General features: G+C 45.0%; 1 protein-coding gene across 1 annotated transcript in view; it reads left to right on the top strand.

Annotated features, from left to right (window-relative positions):
- WDR88 (WD repeat domain 88) overlaps nucleotides 1-20,179 on the top strand; it is a 35,365-nt gene continuing 15,186 nt past the window's right edge. Inside the window, exons 1-6 of the mRNA XM_007539505.2 lie at nucleotides 1-345; nucleotides 7,618-7,728; nucleotides 8,614-8,702; nucleotides 11,646-11,709; nucleotides 13,353-13,491; nucleotides 19,633-19,762. Coding sequence (XP_007539567.1) covers nucleotides 1-345; nucleotides 7,618-7,728; nucleotides 8,614-8,702; nucleotides 11,646-11,709; nucleotides 13,353-13,491; nucleotides 19,633-19,762 — 878 coding nt within the window. The remainder of the gene's footprint in view (nucleotides 346-7,617; nucleotides 7,729-8,613; nucleotides 8,703-11,645; nucleotides 11,710-13,352; nucleotides 13,492-19,632; nucleotides 19,763-20,179) is intronic.

Raw genomic sequence — 20,179 nt, forward strand, 5'->3', positions numbered from 1 at the left:
ATGAAGGGCCCCCAGAAGGAGCCCCCCAAGAGAGCCTCCAGGCCTCCGGGCCCCGCCAGCTGCCGCAAAGAAGATGCCAGCTGCTCCAAAGCCAAGAGCAAGGACAAGGCGCCAGAGGCCCAGAAGAACAGGAGCCTGGACTCCACGGACCAAACCCGCAGGTTGTCCCTGCTGGCCGCGTTGAAAGCCTATGGCCGACTGAAGCTGTCTATAGTGGAGAAGCGCCAGGCCCGGCTGCAGCAGCTCTATGACCCTCTGACCTTGGACAAGGACATGCTGAAGCCCGAGAAGGAGAACCTGGTTCCCGAGAAGACGTTCTGGGGCGACCAGGAGCCCCTCTCCAAGGTCAGGCCGGGCCCCTGGGGCAGGGGGGCAGGGGGGCAGGGGGGCAGGGGCTGTGGCCTGGGACTTGTCAGGGTGGCGGCGGGCACACTAGCTGGCCAGGGGAAACCAGAGGGACCTGCCTAGCTTCCCCGGGCCGGAGGGAAGTCCAGGGAGTCGTGTCTCCCCGCCCCCCACTGGCACATATGCTAGAGTGATTCTCTCTTTTACATTCTTGTAAACGTTTTATTATCTTTATTTATTGGATAGTAACAGAAATTGAGAGGAAGGGGGAGTAGAGAGACACCTGCAGTACTGCTTCACTTGGGAAACTTTCCCCCTGCAGGTGGAGACCCAGGACTTGAACCCAGATCCTTGAGCATTGTAACATGTGCATTCAACCAGGTGTGCCACCACCCGGCCCCTCTGGTTCTTTTTTCTATTGATAGATAAATATATAAAGCTTTCCTTCCATTCTTTTCTTTCTTTCTTTCTTCTTGTCTTCTTCTTTCCTATCTTCCTACCTTCCTTTCTTCCTTTTTCTTTTCTTGTTTTTTAACTAGAGCACTGCTTAACTCTGGTTTATAGTGGTGTCAGGTGTTGAACCTGAGATCATGGGACCTCAGGCATGTGAAAGTCTTTTGCATAACCATTGCACTATTTTCTGGCCCAAATAAATAAATTTTTTAAATTAATTATTTTTATATTTATGTTCCCTTTTTGTTGCCCCTGTTGTTTTATTGTACTTAATTATTGTTGTTGTTATTGATGTTGCCATTGTTGGATAGGACAGAGAAAAGTGGAGATAGGAGGGGAAGACAGGGGGGACAAGAGAAAGACAGATACCTGCAGACCTGCTTCACCGCTTGTGAAGCGACTCCCCTGCAGGTGGGAAGCCGGGGCTTGAACCCAGATCCTTAAGCCGGTCCTTGCGCTTCACACCACGTGCACTTAACCCCCTGAGCTACCACCCAACTCCCCTCTCTCTTCCTTTTTATCTGTTTCTCACCCTCTGTCTAGAGGAGAAGAAAAGAAAAAGAAATAAATGACTGGGGGGAGAGAAGAGATACCATAATGGTTTTGCAAAAAGTCTCTTGCGCCTGAGGCACCAAAAGTCCCAGGTTCAATCCCCAGCACCACCATAAACCAAAGCTGAGCAGTGCTCTGGTAAAACAGCAGCAATGAGGATCTGTGGAGTTTTGTAGAGGCTGAGCCCCAGTGATAACTCCAATAGAAAATAATAACAATTATAATAATTTCTAGAAATTGACTTTAGAGCCAGACTGCACAGTGCTCTGGTTTAAAAAGAGAAAAAGTTTGTGGTCTGGGAGGTGGCACAATGGATAAAGCATTAGATTCTCAAGCATGAGGTCCCAAATTCAATCCCCAGCAGCACATGTACCAGAGTGATGTCTGGTTCTTTCTCTCTCCTCCTGTCTTTCTCATAAATAAATAAAATCTTTAAAAAAAATAAAAAGAGAGAAAAAGTTCTAGAAATCAAGCCCATAGGATTTTTTGAGAACTCAAAGAAAAAAACATAATAAAGGAACAATAAATATAAAGGAACAAATGAGAAGGGGTCAGGCTGTAGCGCAGCGGGTTAAGTGCACATAGCACAAAGCACAAGGACTGGCATAAGGATCCTGCGGCTCCTCACCTGCAGTGGAGGTCGCTTCACAAGTGGTGAAGGAGGGCTGCAGGTGTCTCTCTGTTTCTCTCTCTCTCTGTCTCTGTCTCTCTCCCTCTCTGTCACCCCTTACCCTCCTAATTTCTGGCTGTCTCTATTCAATAAATAAATAAAGATTAAAAAAAAAGTTAAAACAACAAATGAGAGGCATACAGGAAAGCTCCCAGAGAGCCAACCTGTGTGAATGGTGTTAGGGAGGAGAGGAAGCAGTGAGGACAGCGGAGAAGGCAACAATGAAGGCATTCTTCCCAGGCTGGGAAAGACAAAAACCAAACCCAACCCAACCCAGTCCACACAGGACTCATCTGTTGGCTGGCTGCCTCTGTCCCTAGGGGTGATAGGGTCTCCGTGAGGAAGTCTGTTTGAAGAGGAACGCAGTGTGTGCCAGTGCTTCCCTGTGTTTTCAACTGTGATCTTGTTTCTGTCTTTTTTTTTTTTTTTTTTTTTTGTAAACTTAAAGGGTCACACAGGAATTATATGTATATATTTAGTTTCAGGGTCTGGAAATTGAACTCGGGCCTCATCACATGAGAAGCATAGAATCTGCTACAGAGCTACATCTTGGCCCTTGTATTTTTTTTTTTTTAAATAATTTATTTATTTACTAATGAGAAAGATAGGAGGAGAGAAAGAACCAGATATCACTCTAGTACATGTGTAGCCGGGGATCGAACTCAGGTTGAGAGTCCAATGCTTTATCCACTGCGCCACCTTCCGGACCACTATTTTATTTTATTTTTTATATATTTTTTCTCTCTCTCTGTCTCTTTCTCTTTCTCTCTTCCTTCCTCCCCTTCTCCCTCCTTCTCTCCTACTCCTAGTTTATTTGACCGGACAGTGAGAAACTGAGGGGGGAGAGAGAGAGCGAGCGAGAAACATCCGCAACACTGCTTCACCACCTGTGAAGCTTCCCCCACTTCCTGCATGGAATGTTGGAACCATCACTCAACACTTGTTCATTCAGAGGCTCAGTACAGTCCCAAGATTCAAATTCAATTGTTAAAAGTGTGTGTGTGTGTGTGTTTTTTTTTTCCCCTCAATAAAAAGCAAATTGGGTGGCAGTCCCTCTCCCACAAGCTATCGCATTGTTTCTCTCTATGGGAAGCAATAAGTGCCTCTAGGTTCTTGTCTCCTTACAGAGAATATCTCTGATAGATCAGCATATATAAGTCTATCCTACAGCTCCCAACCCCCCTTTTATTGCTTTTCACATATGTGGGGACATTAGTCCCCTCCACCTAATCTTTAGAATTAAAAAAAAAGGTTTTTTTTTTGATATTTATTTCCTTTTGTTGCCCTTGTTGTTTTATTGTTGTGGTTATTATTGTTGTTGTTATTGATGTCATCGTTGTTGGATAGGACAGAGAGAAATGGAGAGAGGAGGGGAAGACAGAGAGGGGGAGAGAAAGACAGACACCTGCAGGCCTGTTTCACCGCCTGTGAAGTGACTCCCCTGCAGGTGGGGAGCCGGGGGGATCCTTGAACCGGGATCCTTATACCGGTCCTTGCGCTTTGCGCCACATGTGCTTAACCCGCTGTGCTATCGCCCAACTCCCTCCTTAGAATTTTTTTAAGATGACATAACTGAAGTTAAAAATAGAAATCAAAACTGTTTACACCTTGGGAACAGCCTGCTCTACATTCTTTGGGGTGTAATGAGTCAATGTGTACTTTCACTTCAGCGATAAATCCTTCCTGTATGAAAAAGAAGAGGAAAAAAATCCATTAATGCACCTACTTAAAATGCTTTTTCCCCCCTTCTTTTTAAATTTAACACCAGAGCACTGCAGAGATCTGGTTTATGGTGGTGCTGGGGATTGAACCTGCGACCTTTGGTGCCTTTTTTTGGTTTTGTTTTTTGGTTATCTTTATTTATTGGCTAGAGACAGCCGGAAGTCAAGAGGGAAGGAGGAGACAGAGAGGGAGAGAGAGACAGAGAGACACCTGGAACACTGCTTCACCACTCACAAAGTTTTCCCTCTCTCTGGGGGTGGGGTCTGGAATCCAGGTCCTTGAGCTATAATTATAACATGTGCACTCAACCAAGTGTGCCACCACCCGGCCTGGGGATGAATTTTAAAATTTTATTTATTGATTGATTGGAGAGATAGAAATTGAGAAGGGAGTGGAAAGTAGAGAGACAGAGAGACACCTGCTCAATCTCTTGCAAAGCTTTCCTTCTGTGGGTGGAGAATGGGAAGGGAGAGTGTGGACCAGGGCCCTTGCTCTTATAACGTGTGCTCAACCAGGTGCACCACCACCTGGCCCTATTATTATTATTTTTTTTTGTATAACCATTAGGCTGTCTTCCCAACTCCCTAAAATAGTTTTCTTTCATATATATATCTTGGCTCTGGTTCATGGTGGTGGTAGTACTTGAACTTGGGACCTTGGAGCCTTGGACTTGAAAGTCTGTTTGTATAACTACCATGTTATCCCCTTGGCCAAATTTTAAAATATTAAAAAAAAATTATTTACTCCTTTTTGTTGCCCTTGTTGTTTTTATTGTTGTTGTTATTGATGCTGTTGTTGTTGGATAGGACAGAGAGCAATCGAGAGAGGAGAAGACAGAGAGGGGAAGAGAAAGATAAAACACCTGCAGACCTGCTTCACCGCTTGTGAAGCGACTCCCCTTGCAGGTAAGGTGGGGGGGGGGGCTTGAAATCGGATCCTCTTTGTGCTTTGCACCATGTGCGCTTAACCTACTGTTCTACCGCCCAACTCGCCCCCCCCTTTTTTTTTTAACCAGAGCACTGCTCAGCTCTGGTTTATGGTGGTTTGGGGGATTGAACCTGAGACTTTGGAGCCTCAGGCAGTAAAGTCTTTTTGCATAACCATTATGCTATCTACCCCCACTTGCCAAAATTTCTATTAAATGAGATGTACTAAGAAAGAGCTTAGAGATTTTCCCTACCAGTGCATTTTAAACAACTTATTGTGATCCCCTCTCCTCCGCACCCACTGAATAGTATTCCACTGGCTAGCCAGTTGTCCCCTGATGACTTTAATCACTCTCCACTGGATGTACATTTCCATGATTTTTGGCTTCTTTTTTGGTTTTGTTTTGTTTCCTTTTTTTTTTTTTTTAATATCTTTATTTATTTATTGGACAGAGACAGCCAGAAAATGAGAGGGAAAGGGGGTGGTAGAGAATGGAGAGAGAGAGACACCTGCAACACTGCTTCACCACTTGCAAAGCTGCAGGTGGGGGCTGGGGCCTCGAACCCGGGTCCTTGAGCATTGCGACATGTGCACTTAACCAGGTTTGCCACCACCCAGCCCCTTTTTTGTTTTTCTTATCTGAGTTGTTTTTGATCCATCAAATCCTCAGAACCTGAGATCTATTCAATATAAAGCTCTGAAAATCTGTGACCTAAGGCTTGTTTTTGTTTTAAAGGTTTATGTATTATTTATGATAGCGGCAGATTGCAGACTGGAGTGTTTTGTCCAGAGCAAAAGCGGCAGCAGCAGAGCCCACTAACTGGTCGCGCAGCACAAAGGGTTCAAGGCCACTGGCGCCCCAGACCAGCCCTTGGCAACTGAGTAGAGCCATGCCGCGTCTGCCCCCTGGCGGCCGAGCCCCGTCTCTGCAGTCCCTGGAGCGGGGCGGGGGTCGAGATCAAGTCCTGCCGCTCAGTATCCTCATTCTTGGTGTTCCCACACTTCTGGGCATGTCCATGATTACCGAGTTCTGTGGAGGCCAACCCTCTTCTTAACCCTCATCTGAACCCTTCTGGCTGACCCCACCTTAGTCTTTGGAGTTTTCTGACCCACCCTGGGTGCTGCCAGTGTGGCGCCACTTTCTACCTGAATCCCAACATCTAGACCCTAACTTACATGCCAGCCTGGAAAACCCAAGTCCACTATTCTTTTCCTTGCCAACTTATCATATGGATATATGCTACATTTTGTAGACTCATTTATCAATGGGTGAACATTTTGGGTTGGTTCCATTTTTTTTTTTTATTGTTCTGAATAATGCTGCAATAAAAACCTATGGTCAGGTTTTTTTTTTTTAAGATTAATTTTTTTTTTTTTTTTTTTTTTTTTTTTACCAATGAGTGTTTCACATATGACAGAGAGAGATCGAGAGAGAGAGGGAGAGAGAAGGCAGAGCACCACTCCTTCCTGTACATAGGATTATGCTGGGGATTAAACTGCCAGCGTCAGGCATCAAGTCTAGCATTCTACCAGTAGAGCCATTATCCTGGATAGCTGCCCATATTCAAACATTTTTAGTGATTTATTTATTTATTGTGTGTGGCTGAGGCTGGAACCAGGACTTCTCATCTGTAAGGCATGTGCTCCTTCTGTTAGCTGTGGCTTTCCGCGCCCCCCCCCCCCAATTAGAGGGATAAGTGGTTTATAGTAAATACAATTGTTGATACATGTGTAAAATTTCTCAATTTTCTGCAAAACACTCTCCTCCTTCACCATCATGCACCAGGACCTGAAAGCACCCGCCCCTCCCCAACCCTCCATCCTGAGTCCCTTACTTTGTTATAATCCACCAAACACAGGCCAAGTTCTGCTTTGTGTTTCCCCTTCTGTTCTTATTTTACAACTTCTGTCTATGAGTGAGATCATCCCATATTCATCCTTCTCTTTCTGGTTTATCTCAACTTAACATGATTCCTTCAAGCTCCATCCAAGATGGGGATGAAGAAGGTGAAGTCACCATTTTTAATAGCTGAGTAGTATTCCATTGTGTGTATATATACCACAACTTGCTCAGCCACTCATCTGTTGTTGGACATCTGGGTTGCTTCCAGGGTTTGGCTATTACAAATTGTGCTGCTATGAATATAGGTGTACACAGAGCGTTTTGAATGGGTTAGCTCTGTCTTTAGCCACCAACTGAGCTGTCTTACCATCCTTGAACTCTGTGTGTGTGTGTGTGTGTGTGTGTGTGTGTGTGTGTGTGTGTTTGCACATGCATGCTTAGATGGAAGCAGAGAGGCAGAGAGAATGAAAGAGACGCCAATACTGAAGCTCCATTCAGTTTGATAGAGACTGGGCTCAAACCTGCCGAGCAGTATCAGTTGAACTATTTGCCAGTCCTTGAGCCACATTCATTTTTTTTTCCCCTCCAGGGTTATCTCTGGCACTTGGTGCCTACACTACAAATCCACTGCTCCTGGAGGCCATTTTCCCCATTTTGTTCCCCTTGTTGTTATTGTTATTGTTGTGGTTGTTGTTGGATAGGACAGAGAGAAATGGAGAGAAGAGAGAAGACAGAAAGGGAGAAAGATAGACACCTGCAGACCTGCCTCATTGCTTGTGAGGTGACCCCTCCCCTGCAGGTGGGGCACTGGGGGCTCGAACCGGGATCCTTCTGCCACCGGTCAGTGCACTTGGTGCCATGTGCACTTAACCCGCTGCGCTATCTATCGCCTGGCTCCTAAGCTGCATTCTTATGTATATGCAGGTCCACTAGTTCCAGCAACAATTTTTAAAACTTCCTTCAATGTGGTGGGGGTCAGTCTTGAACCTGGGTTGGGTTCCGTGCTAGCCAAGTGAGTTACTTCACTGACCCTGAGTGATCCCTTTTTAAAAGCCGACCTGAGTTCTACAGCCTGCTGATCTGACTCAGCCCCTTCTTGTTTCAGATTCCATTTAAACTGCTGAAGGGACACCAGCATACGGTGAACTCCTGCCACTTCTGTGTGGAGGACACAAAGATCCTCAGCGGCTCCTATGACTGCTCCCTCCTGCTGTGGGTAGGTCACCCAGTGTCAGGTGGTAGCATTGAGTCACTGCATTAGCCGATGCCTCCTTCCCCTCCTCCTCCTTTCTTCTTTTTAAATTGCTATCTTTATCTACTGGATAGAGACAGCCAGAAATCGAGAAAAAAGGGAATGATAGAGACGGAGAGAGACATCTGCCCACCTGTCGGAGGGCAGCTTCATGAGTGGTGAAGCAGTGCTACAGCTGTCTCTTTTCCTCTCTCTCTATCATCCCGCCCCTCTCAATTTCTCTTTGTTCTATCTAATAAAAGAAAAAAGAGACAGAAAAAAGAAAGAGTGGAAGAAAGAAAAAGAAAGAAAGAATGAGAGAAAGAAAGAAAAAGAAAGCGAAAGGCCTCTGAAAGTGGTGGATTAATCCTGCAGGCTTAGCTTGGTGGCAAAAATAAAAAATCTAGTGGTCTGGGAGGTGGCGCAGTGGATAAAGCATCACACTCTTGAGCATGAGGTCCTGAGTTCAATCCCCGGCAGCACATGTACTAGAGTGATATCTGGTTCTTTCTCTCTCTCTCCTCCTATCTTTCTCATTAATTAATAAATAAAAATCTTTAAAAAATAAACAGTCAAATAAAGCATGTGAATTAGAAAAAAAAGAAAAGTTCTTGAAAGATGTTGCTGGAGGCCTCCATGCTGTTTTGGGTAGTCTGCAACTCTGCCCACAGAAAGGCTGCTTTGCCATTGGTGCTTGTGGAATCGTGGGGAGCTTTTTAGGGTGCCATGCTTAGTGAGGTGCCCCCCTACTCCCAGAAGAGGTCAGGGAGGCTTGCTTGCCCCTTTGAGCAGAGGGAGACCTAAGCCTGTGCAGGTTCCAGCCTCGGCGGACCCCGAGTGACCTCCTGCTCTCTATCCTGTTGATTTGAGGACGCCATGGAAGGCACTGTGATTCGGGACTTTCAGGCTCAGCACAGAGCTCCTATCTTTGAGTGCAGCATCACTGCTGACAACAGGAGGTGAGCACCCCTTTGTCTTTTTGTTGTCCTTGTCTCTGGAGCCTCACTGCTTTTTTTTTTTTTCTTGAGGGGGGGTTGGACTTTTTTTATTAAAGATTTTATTTCATTTGACAGGACAGAGAGAAATTGAAAGTGGAAGGGAAGAGAGGAAGAGAGGAAGAGAGAAGGGAGCCGGGTGGTAGCACACAGGGTTAAGCGCATGGATCTTGGTTGGAGGCCCCAGCTCCCCATCTGAAGGGAGGAAGCTTCACAAGTGGTGAAGCAGGTCTGCAGGTATCTGTGGCCCTCTCTTTATCTCCCCCCACCTCTCTCAGTTTCTCTCTGTCCTAGCCAATAAAAAAAAATGGAAAAAACAGCCTTCAGGAGCAGTGAATTTGTAGTGTAGGCAATAAGCCCCAGCAATAACCCCAGAAGCAAAAAAAAAAAAAGAGAGAGAGAGGGAGAAGAGGGAGAAGAGGGAATAGCGGGAGAGAGAAAGAGAGACACCTATTGCCCTGTTTCACCATTTGTGAAGCTTCCCCCCTGCAGGTGGGGAACAGGGGTTCTAACCTGAATCTTTGTGCACTCAACCAAGTGCACCACCCTCGTGGGCAGATTTTCTTACAGAGAGCTGAAGCCAGACGGGGGGCGGGGAGGGAGAAGATAGACAGACAGACAAACAGGCAGACAGACAGACTTAGGTCAACCCAACTTAGGTCCTTTTCAGCTACTGTGCACCAGGAGCCTAAAGGATCCTCAGCCTCTTCCTTACCACTCCCTCCCCAGAGTCCTTTACTGTGGCGCACTATAGCTATTTTTTTTTTAAGGAGTTGGAATATATTTATTATATTTCACCAAATAAAAAATTTTACAGTTTTACAGTTCAATGTCTTGGCAAAATTCAGTGGGGAAATATATCTTTTCCCAGTTAAGAAATCACCACTTCCAGAGTTGGGTGATAGTGCAGAGGGTTAAGCGCAGGTGGCGCAAAGCACAAGGACCCGGCATGGCATAAGGATCCCGGTTCAGTTTGAGCCCCTGGCTCCCCACCTGCAGGGAAGTTGCTTCACAAGCGGTGAAGCAGGTCTGCAGGTGTCTATCTTTCTCTCCCCCTCTCAGTCTTCCCCTCCTCTCTCCATTTCTCTCTGTCCTATCTAACAATGATGACATCAAGAACAACAACAATAACTACAACAACAATAAAAAAATAGCAACAAGAAATCACCACTTCTTAGGCAATGTGGTGGTATACCCAGTAGAGCGTGCATGTTACAGTGAAGAAGGTCCCGAGTTCAAACCCCTGGCCCCCAACAGCAAGTGAAGTAGTGCTGCAGGCCTCTCTCTCATCTACTCTGCCTCCTAGATTTCTCTGTCTCTATCCCAAAATAAATAAATAAGGATTTAAAAAAAAAAGAAAGAAAAAGACTGTCGCCATTTTATTGGCCTGTCTCTGCCTTCCTGCAGTGTCTTTCCTTCATCTTTTGCTCAGATCCACCACCTCAACAGAAGCTAAACTGATCAACTTCAACCAGAGGATTCATTTCCTCCAGGTTTCATAAGAATCTTTAAAAAAATATTTATTTATTTATTCCCTTTTGTTGCCCTTGTTGTTTCATTGTTGTAGTTATTATTGATGCCGCCGTTGTTGGATAGGACAGAGAGAAATGGAGAGAGGAGGGAGAGACAGGGAGGAGGAGAGAAAGACAGACACCTGCAGACCTGCTTCACCGCCTGTGAAGCGACTCCCCTACAGGTGGGGAGCCAGGGGCTTGAACCGGGTTCCTTACACCGGTTCTTGAGCTTTGCGCCATGTGCGCTTAACCCGTTGTGACTCCCGTTTCATAAGACTCTTGAGTTTAGGGGCTGGGTAGTGGAGCACCTGGTTGAGCTTGTGTGTTACTATGCACAAGGACCTGGGTTCAAGTCCCGCCTCTGCACCTGATGGGGAAAAGCTTCCAGAGTGGTGAAGCAGAGCTGCAGGTCTCTCTCTCTCTCTCCCTCTTCCCTCTTGATTTCTCTGTCTCTCTCTCCAATAAATGATAAATAAATAAATATTTTTTAAATGTTGAGAATAAAAAAGCGTCTTGGGTTTTGATACCAAGAGCACAACATGGAAGGAATTTTACCTCCCCCCCAAAAAATATTCCTTTGAAGGAAAGCCTTTCTAAAGAGTAAACTCCAGGATCGCAAACACAAATCAAATTGTATGTATGTATTTTTACTACTTATTCACTTTACCAGAGCCTTGCTCAGCTCTGGCATATGGTGGTGCCTGTGCCTCAAGCATGAACATCTTTTGCATAACCACAACCACTTTACAGTCTCCCTTGCCCTTATTGAGGTTTTTTTTTTTTTTTTTTTTTTGCCTCCAGGGTTATCGCTGGGGTTTGGCACCTGTATGATGAATCCACTGTTCCTGGTGAACTTTTTTTTTTTCCATTTTATTGGAAAGGACAGAGAGAAATTGAGAAGGGAGGGGAAGATAGAGAGGGAGAGAGAAAGATAGACACCTGCAGACCTGCTTCACCATTTGTGAGGGGGCTTGAACTAGGATCCTCGGGCGGGTCCTTGTGCTTTGTACTATGTGTGCTTAACCTGCTGCACTACTGCCTGGTCCCCCTTATTGAGATTTTCTTTTTTAATTTTTTAAAATTATTTTTATTTATTTATTAGCTAGAGACAGCCAGAAATCAAGAGGGAGGGAGGACAGAGAAAGGAAGAGAGACACTTGCAGCACTGCTTCACCACTCACAAAGCTTTCCTTTTGCAGGTGGGGATTGGGGGCTCGAACCTGGGTCCTTATACATTGTAACATATGTGCTCAGCCACATGCACCACCTCCTGGCCCCCCTTATTGAGATTTTCTATGAAGTTTTTTTTTTTTAATGGTTCCTCATAGGAGCCACTCATAGGAGTATACTTCACTGCCTCTGTCATAAATGTTCTCTGTCATTTTATTCCCAGAGTGATTGCAGGATCCTATGACAAAAAAGTGAACGCTTGGGACTTTGAAACAGGCCAGCTGCTGGTAAGCATGCCAGGTCCCACGGGTGGCTTCTCAACATAGTATCTAGGCTGGGCCTTTAGAGCCTGGCGGTGGGTTGTGGGTGGGAGGAGTAGCTGACCTAACAGTGGCCGAGTTGGTAGAAAGACGATGGACCTCGGAGAAGGGAAGGCTTCCAGAGCCAGCAGAGGAGGGCTGGGGAAGGCTGGCTGCATGGGAAGCAAAGGGCTGAGTTGTGGGGAGGTGCATGGCATTCCAGGCTGTGGGATGGCATGAGAAGAGACCCTTCCTCCCCTGTGGAGCGTTTAGATTTAAGGAGGCAGAAGGAGAGAAGCCGAGGCCATGGGGCATAGGGGTAAAGGCCCTGTGACTGAGTCATGGAGGCTTCTGGATCCTCTCCGACCTGTTCTCTCTTCATGTTGGAAGTGCTCAGTGGTTAGCATTGAAAAAGAAAAAAAAGATCTGTTTATTTATTTATTAATGAGGGAGAGAGAAGAGAACCAGAGCATCATTCTAGCACATGTGATATGTTAATCTCATGCTTCTGTAATTCTAGCCATTGTGACACCTCTTAGGTATGTATGTATGTATGTATTATTATTATTATTATTACTACTACTACCAGGGTTACTGCTGGGGCTCAGTGCCTGCACTACAAATCTGTTGCTCCTGACAGCCATTCCCCCCCCCATTTTTTGATAGGCACAGAGAGAAACTGAGAGGGGAGGGTAAAGGAAGGTAGGGGAAAGAGGAAGAGAGAGAGAGAAAGAGAGGTACTTGTAGCATAACTGCACTACTTGTGAAAGTTTCCCCCCTGTAGATGGAAACTGGGGCCGTAAACCCCGGCCCTTGAGCATGGCAGTGTGTTCACTCTGCCAGGTACACCACTACTCAGCTATGAAGAACTACACACACACACACACACACACACACACACACACACACACACACAAATCTTCATAGAAAATCTCAATAAGGAGGGCCGGGCGGTGGCGCACGTGGTTGAGCGCATATGTTACCACGTGTAAGGACCTGGGTTCTAGCCCCCAATCCTGACCAGCAAAAGGAAAGCTTTGTGAGTGGTGAAGCAGTGCTGCAAGTATCTCTCTCCCTTTCTCTCTCCTCCCTCCCTCTTGATTTCTGGCTGTCTCTAGCCAATAAATAAAATTGAAGAGAAACAAAGTGTAAGAGAACAAAAGGGACACACACACACACACACACACACACACACCAGAGTACCACTTGGTACCAAGGGTTAAACTTAGGCGTCAGGTGTGTGAGTCCAGTGCTGAACTATCTCCCCAACCCCAGTCCTTAGGATCTAGGATAGTACATAGATAAAGCACTTCTATCATCGTAGAAGGTTCTGGACAGCTAGGTTAATCAGAAAACAAACTCTGTGTGTGTGTGTGTCACTAGGACTTCATGCATGAGCAGTGTCACTACTCTGGACCACTTTTTCATTTCATCCAGAGAGATAGGAGAGAGACAGAGAGATGAAGAGAAAAGAGAGAGAGAAAGAGAGACCACAGTACCTGGGCTTCCCTGGATTCTATAGCACTTCCCATTTGGTGTTGGGGCTCAAGCCTATCTATCTGGAGGTGACCCTACCCACTGAAAAATCTCTTTGGCCAGAAATCAACCTTTTGAATGTTGCCCTGTTTCAGTGGGAGATGAGTCATGATACCCTCATACTCTCGTGTAAGATTTCTCCTGATGGTAAATACGTGGTCTCTTGCCTGGATGTGGACCGTGGAATCTGTGTATCAGATGCAGAGAGCACTGCCACCTTGTCCCACATCAAAGGTGAGTGTGTGAACTCCTGCTTCTTCTCTGTCACCCTGACAGTAGCCACTTGTGATTTGATTGACAGTGACTTTCCATTGCTTCATTTGGTGAAGCCATAATGGTGTGAACCATGCCCATAAAGATAGGACCGAGGTAGAGTGATCAGTCCACTGGTGCTTAAATCCAAGACTGATATCACCAGCTCTGTGACTGTGATAAATAAAACAGACTTTGGCTCCAGCCTCATGTGCACATTTAAAGCCTAATCACATCCGTCCCTTCCTCTCTCCCCCTTTCTTTCCTTTGTCTCTTTCTCCCTCCCTCCTCCATTCCCTCCACTTATTTCTTTCAGCAGAGAAAGTGAAAGAGACCACAGTACCAATGCTACATTTAAAAATTTTTATTATCTTTATTAATTAGAGACAGCCAGAAATCGAGAGGGGAGGGGGTGATAGAGAGGGAGAGAGACAGAGAGACACCTGCAGCCCTGCTTCACCACTCACAAAGCTTTTCCCTTGCAGGTGGGGACCGGGGGCTTGAACCTGGGTCCTTGTGCATTGTAGCATGTGCGCTCAACCAGGTGCACCACCACTTGGCCCCCCAAAGCTTCTTGCAATACTGCAAGGGCTTGGCTTGAACCTGGGTCTCATACATGGCAAAGCAGTGCACTGTTCAAGTGAGCTATTTTGCCAGACCCTTACAACTTTAAATTATTCATATATATATTTAAATTTATTATTATTATTTTTGCCTCCAGGGTCATCACTGAGGCTTGGTGCCGGCACTATGAATCCACTGCTGCTGGAGGCTATTTTCCCCCTTTCGTTGCCCTTGTTGTTTATCGTTGTTGTTGTTGTTATTATTATTGTTATTATTGCTGTCATTGTTGTTGGATAGGACAGACAGAAGGGAAGACAGAGAGGGGGAGAGATAGACACCTGCAGACCTGCTTCACTGCCTGTGAAGTGGGATCCTTACGCTGGTCCTTGCACTTTGCACCATGTGTACTTAACCCACTGTGCTACTGCCCAGCCCATATAGATATACATACATAGATAGATATAGATATATAGATATAGATATAGATATAGATATAGATATAGATATAGATATAGACATAGATATATATAGATACAGAGATAGAGATAGATAGAGATAGAGAAAGATATAGATACAGAGATAGAGATAGATAGAGATAGAGATATAGATAGATATATAGATAGAGATAGATAGAGATAGAGAGATAGATATAGATAGAGATAGATATAGATAGAGACAGAGATAGATATATAGATATAGATAGAGATATAGATAGATATAGATAGATATAGATGTAGATGTAGATAGAGATAGAGATAGATAGAGATAGAGACAGAGATAGAGACAGAGATAGATATATAGATAGATATATAGATAGATATAGATATAGATATAGATATAGATATAGATATAGATATAGATATAGATATAGATATAGATATAGATATAGATATAGATATAGATATAGATATATATGTTTTACTGACACCAAGGGTTATCCCTGGGGTTTGCTGCCGGGACTACAAATCCATAGTTTCAGGTGGTCATTTTTTCTTTTCTTTTCCTTCTGTATATTTTAGTAGATAGGAACAGAGAGAAATTGAGAGGAGGGGGAGACAAAAAGAGCTTGCAAATCTATTTCATTGGCTGTGAAGCATCTCCCCTGCAGGTGGGAAATGGGGGCTTGAACCGAGGACACTGTTTATGGTAATATGTGTATTCAACCAGGTGTACCACTGCCAGGTGCACCAGCAATGCCCCCCTTGTATTTGTGTTTCTTTTTCTATGTGGTGCTAAAGATAGAATCCAGGGCCTTATGCATAGGAGCAAAGACCACAGCACCAAAGTTTCGCTCAAACCTGGTTCAGGCATATAGCAAGAGCAGTGCAGTATCCAGGAAGTAAACTATGACTCCAGTCCACTTGTATTTTTCAAATATGAAGATAATCAGCACGTTTTAAAAATATATTTATTTATTTGATAGGACAGAGATTGAGAGAGATAGGGAGATTGGGAGATAGGGAGAGAGACAGAAAAACGCCTGTCAACCTATTCCACCTTTTTAAAAAAATTTTAATTTATTTATAAAAATGAAACACTTTGGGAGTCGGCGGTAGCAAGGTGGGTTAAGCACATGTGGCGCAAAGCGCAAGGACCAGCATAAGGACCCCGGTTTAAGCCCCCCGCTCCCCACCTGCAGGGGAGTCTCTTCACAGGTGGTGAAGCAGGTCTGCAGGTGGCTATCTTTCTCTTCCCCTCTCTGTCTTCCCCTCCTCTCTCCATTTCTCTCTGTCCTATCCAACAATGATGATATTAATAACAATAACAACAACAATAATTATTTTATTTTATTTTTATTTTATTTTTTTAAAATATTTATTTTATTTATTTATTCCCTTTTGTTGCCCTTGTTGTTTTATTGTTGTAGTTATTATTGTTGTCATTGTTGGATAGGACAGAGAGAAATGGAGAGAAGAGGGGAAGACAGAGAGGAGGAGAGAAAGATAGACACCTGCAGACCTGCTTCACCGCCTGTGAAGCGATTCCCCTGCAGGTGGGGAGCCGGGGCTCGAACCGGGATCCTTATGCCAGTCCTTGTGCTTTGCGCCACCTGCGCTTAACCCACTGTGCTACAGCCCGACTCCCAACAATAATAATTTTAAAATGGCAAAAACAGGGAAAATAAATAAAAAAAATAAAAAAGGAAACACTTATAAAACCATAGGATAAGAGGGGTACAGCTCCACACAGTTCCCACCACCAGAACTCCAGAACTCCATATCCCATCATCCCTTCTCTTTTGCCTCCAGGGTTATCACTGGGGTTCTGTGTCAGCAGTACAAATCCACGGCTCCATTGAGAGAGATGGGGGAGGTAGAGAGGGAGAAAAACAGATACCTGCAGATCTGTTTGGCTTTTTGTGAAGTGTAGGGAGCCGGAAGCTGATCCTTGCATGGGTCTTATGTGTGCTGAGCCAAGCATGCCACCACCTCCCTCTCCTGTTCTACCACTTGTGAAACTTCCCCCTTGCAGGTGGGGACTGTGTGCTTGAACCTGGATCCTTGTGCATGGTCATGTGTATGCTCTACTGGGTGTGCCATCACCCCGTCCCAGCCTGATGGGTATTTTTTTAATAATGGACACTAGGTATTCCAGTGTTAAACACATGCTGGTTATTAGCAAGATTATCATTATTTCAATATTTTATTTATTTATTAATGAGAGGGATAGGAGGAGAGAAAGACCCAGAGATATCAGTCTGGCACATGTGCTGCTTAGGATTGAACTTGGGACCTCATGCTTGAGAGTCCAATATTTTATCCACTGTGCTACCTCCTGAACCACATGATTATCATTATTTATTTATTTATTTATTTATTTATTTTCCCTTTTGTTGCCCTTGTTGTTTAACATTGTTGTGGTTATTATTGTTGTTGTTGGATAGAACAGAGAGAAATGGAGAGAGGAAGGGAAGGAAGACAGAGAGGGGGAGAGAAAGACAGACACCTGCAGACCTGCTTCACTCCCTTGCAGCTGGGGAGCCGGGGGCTTGAACCGGGATCCTTACACCAGTCCTTGCCCTTTGTGCCACATGCACTTAACCTGCTACACCACTGCCCGACTCCCGATCATCATTATTAATCATGTAGAAAGAAACATATTCAAGGGGCCGGGAGATAGCTCACCTGGTAGTGTGTGTCTTACTCTGACAAAACTCTGGGTTTGAGCCCCAAACCATGTAGGAGCACTGTAGCACTGGGAGCAACTCCATGGATGGTGGAGTGCTGCTTTTGTGAATCTCTTACTCTCTCTCTCTCTCCTATCTGAAAAAAAAAAAGAATGAAAAAATTGGCCTGGGAGCTATGGAATTGTACGGGTGAAAGGCTTGGCTTCATACTATGTGGGCTTGGCTGTTGAAAATAAATAAATAAACAAGTAAGATTAGTATAGATGGGGCCGGGTGGTAACACACCGGGTTAAGCGCATATAGTGTGAAACTCAAGGACTTGTTCAAGGATCCTGGTTCAAGCTCCTGGCTCCCTACCTGAAGGGGGGTCGTTTCACAAGTGGTGAAGCAGGTCTGCAGGTGTCTATCTTTCTCTCCCCGTCTCTGTCTTCCCCGCCTCTCTGTTTTTCTCTGTCCTATCAAACAACAACAACAACAATGGAAAAAGATAGTCTCCAGTAGCAATGGATTCGTAGTGCACCGAGCCCCACTGAGAACCCTGGAGGCAAAAAAAAAAAAAAAAGAAAAGAAAAAGAAAAAGAAAAAAGAAAAGAAAAAAATTTGGATCAGTGAAGGGAGTCGGGCAGTAGTGCAGCGGCTTCAGTGCACGTGGTCCAAAGTGCAAGGACCAGTGTAAGGATCCTGGTTCAAGCCCCCAGCTCCCCACTTGCAGGGGAGCTGCTTTACAGGCCGTGAAGCGGGTCTGCAGGTGTCTCTTTTTCTCTCTCCCTCTCTGTTTTCCCTCCTCTCTCCATTTCTCTCTGTCCTAGCCAACAACGACAACATCCATAACAATAATAACTACAACAACAATGAGAAACAAGGGCAACAAAAAGGAAAATAAACAAATAAATATAAAAAGATTTTTTAAAAAAATCTTAAAAAAAAAAAAAAGATTGGATCAGTGAAATATTTCAGTTGGATACCTTACTGCTTTACCATGTGCATAACCCAGGTTTGAGCTGCCCTCACCACAGCAATGTATCTCTTTTCATTCTCTCTCTGCCTTTCTGTCTTCATTAAAAGAGAGAGAGAGAGAGAGAGAGAGAGAGAGGGGGAGGGAGAGAGAGAGAGGGAGAGGGAGAGAAAGGAAAAGTAAAGTAAGAGGTAGAGATAGCCCGTCTGTCATGCTTAAGGCTCCAAACTCTCAGGTTCAGTCCTCTAAACTACTGTAAACCAGATCTAAACACTAGTGCTCTGGCAAAAAGAAAAACGCATTTTGGGCAAGGAGCAAGGGTCAAGCCCTGAGTCCCCAACTGTAGGAGGGAAATCTTCAAAAGTGGTGAAGCAATGCTGCAGGTGTCTCTCTTCCTTGAGATCTTCTCCATCCCTCTTGATTTCTCTGTGCCTGTCCCATAAATAAATAAATAAATAAATATAAAAAAGTAAATCCACTTCAGTGGGATATTAAAAAAAAAAAGGAAGGAAGGAATGACATTTACTTAAAAAATAATGATCTTATATCAGTTTCCTGACTGTGATCCCATATCCCAAATTCTACAAAATTTTACCAGTGAGGGAAGCTGGGTAATAGGACACTGGCTTGCTCTTTTATCATTCCTTACAGCTGCCTGAAAACTGACAGTTGTCAAAAGTTTACAAAACATAATCATAATTGTTCTAAATTTTTTTTTTTTGGTATGTGTGGAAAGTAAGAAGTGAAAGGATGCTCTACTTCTGTCCTCTCCCCAGTTTGTTAGTGATACCTTCGTGTGTGTTTGTGTGTGTGTGTGTGTGTGTGTGTGTGAGAGAGAGAGAGAGAGAGAGAGAGAGAGAGAGTGAGAGAGAGAGAGACAGAGAGATTTCTTTTTCTCAACTTGGGACCCAGATGAGGTATGCAATACCCACAACATGCAAGTTCCCCTTATTGTCTGACCTCACATTTGCCTCTCTTCACACATCATACACATCCTGTTGCTTCTCTCAGCTTTGACCTACCTCTGGGCCTTTACACACGTTGATCCCTCTGCCTGGAGCACTGTTTCTTTCCTGCTTTTTCTTGCTTCTCTGCTCATGTTTAGGGCCCTTTCCAAGCTTTCAGGGTTGAATTAGGCTTCTGTGGCTATTTTCCTGGGCATACTGTGTGCTCCTTCCACTGGTCTGGGGGTTGTTCTGTGAGCTGTTGTCTGCTCAGAGGTGTCTCCTCAGTGAGCTGGAGGAAGGGGGACTTTGAGGGATGGGATGGAGGGAAGTAGCTGTTTACTGTGCTCTGTGTTCAAAGCCTGACACATAGCAGGCTCTCCAGAACTGTCTGTGCGAAGGACTCGTCCCTTATGGGGACTAGAACTGGGCTTCCCCCTAGGCTGCTGTCTGGGGGTGTAGTTGGGCCTCTGGATCACAGTGAAGCCATCACGTAGAGCACGTGGCACCAGCCCCCCTTCTCTGTGTCTCAGATTATCATGAAAAGTCCATCACGGCCTGTTGCTTTGACCCAGATAGCCAGAGGGTGGCTTCCGTCTCCTTGGACAGGAACATCAAGATCTGGGACGTGTCATCCCAGGCTGCGGTGCTCACCATCACCAAGTGAGGAGTAGTCCTGGGGTTGGGCAGCAGGAAGTGGGGTGGGGGCCCTCACTCCTGCCCTCCCGCCTTCAGCTTGGTTGCTGGTGTCTGGTCGGGCAGCTTCTACTTGGCCATAGTGCCGGAGGAAGCTGGGATGGGGAAGGGTGAGATTTGTGTGTTTGGGGTAGGAGTATAGGCTCACTGACTGTAGCCTGTGGGTGGGCTTGTCTTGCTCGTTTCTGTGGGAAAACAAAATGCTGAGTGTCCTCTCATTATGTGTGAATTTTGGACATTTTGTACTTTGCATTGTAAGGTTTCCCTCCTCCATTGTTAGGTTTACCTTGTTAGGTGTTTTATCTTTTTTAAAATTTTTTAAAAAATTTTTAAAAATCTTTATTTATTGGATAAGGGCAGCCAGAAATCAAGAGGGAAGGGGGT

Source organism: Erinaceus europaeus, chromosome 2 (genome assembly GCF_950295315.1).
Source record: "Erinaceus europaeus chromosome 2, mEriEur2.1, whole genome shotgun sequence".
Taxonomy (NCBI): domain Eukaryota; kingdom Metazoa; phylum Chordata; class Mammalia; order Eulipotyphla; family Erinaceidae; genus Erinaceus; species Erinaceus europaeus.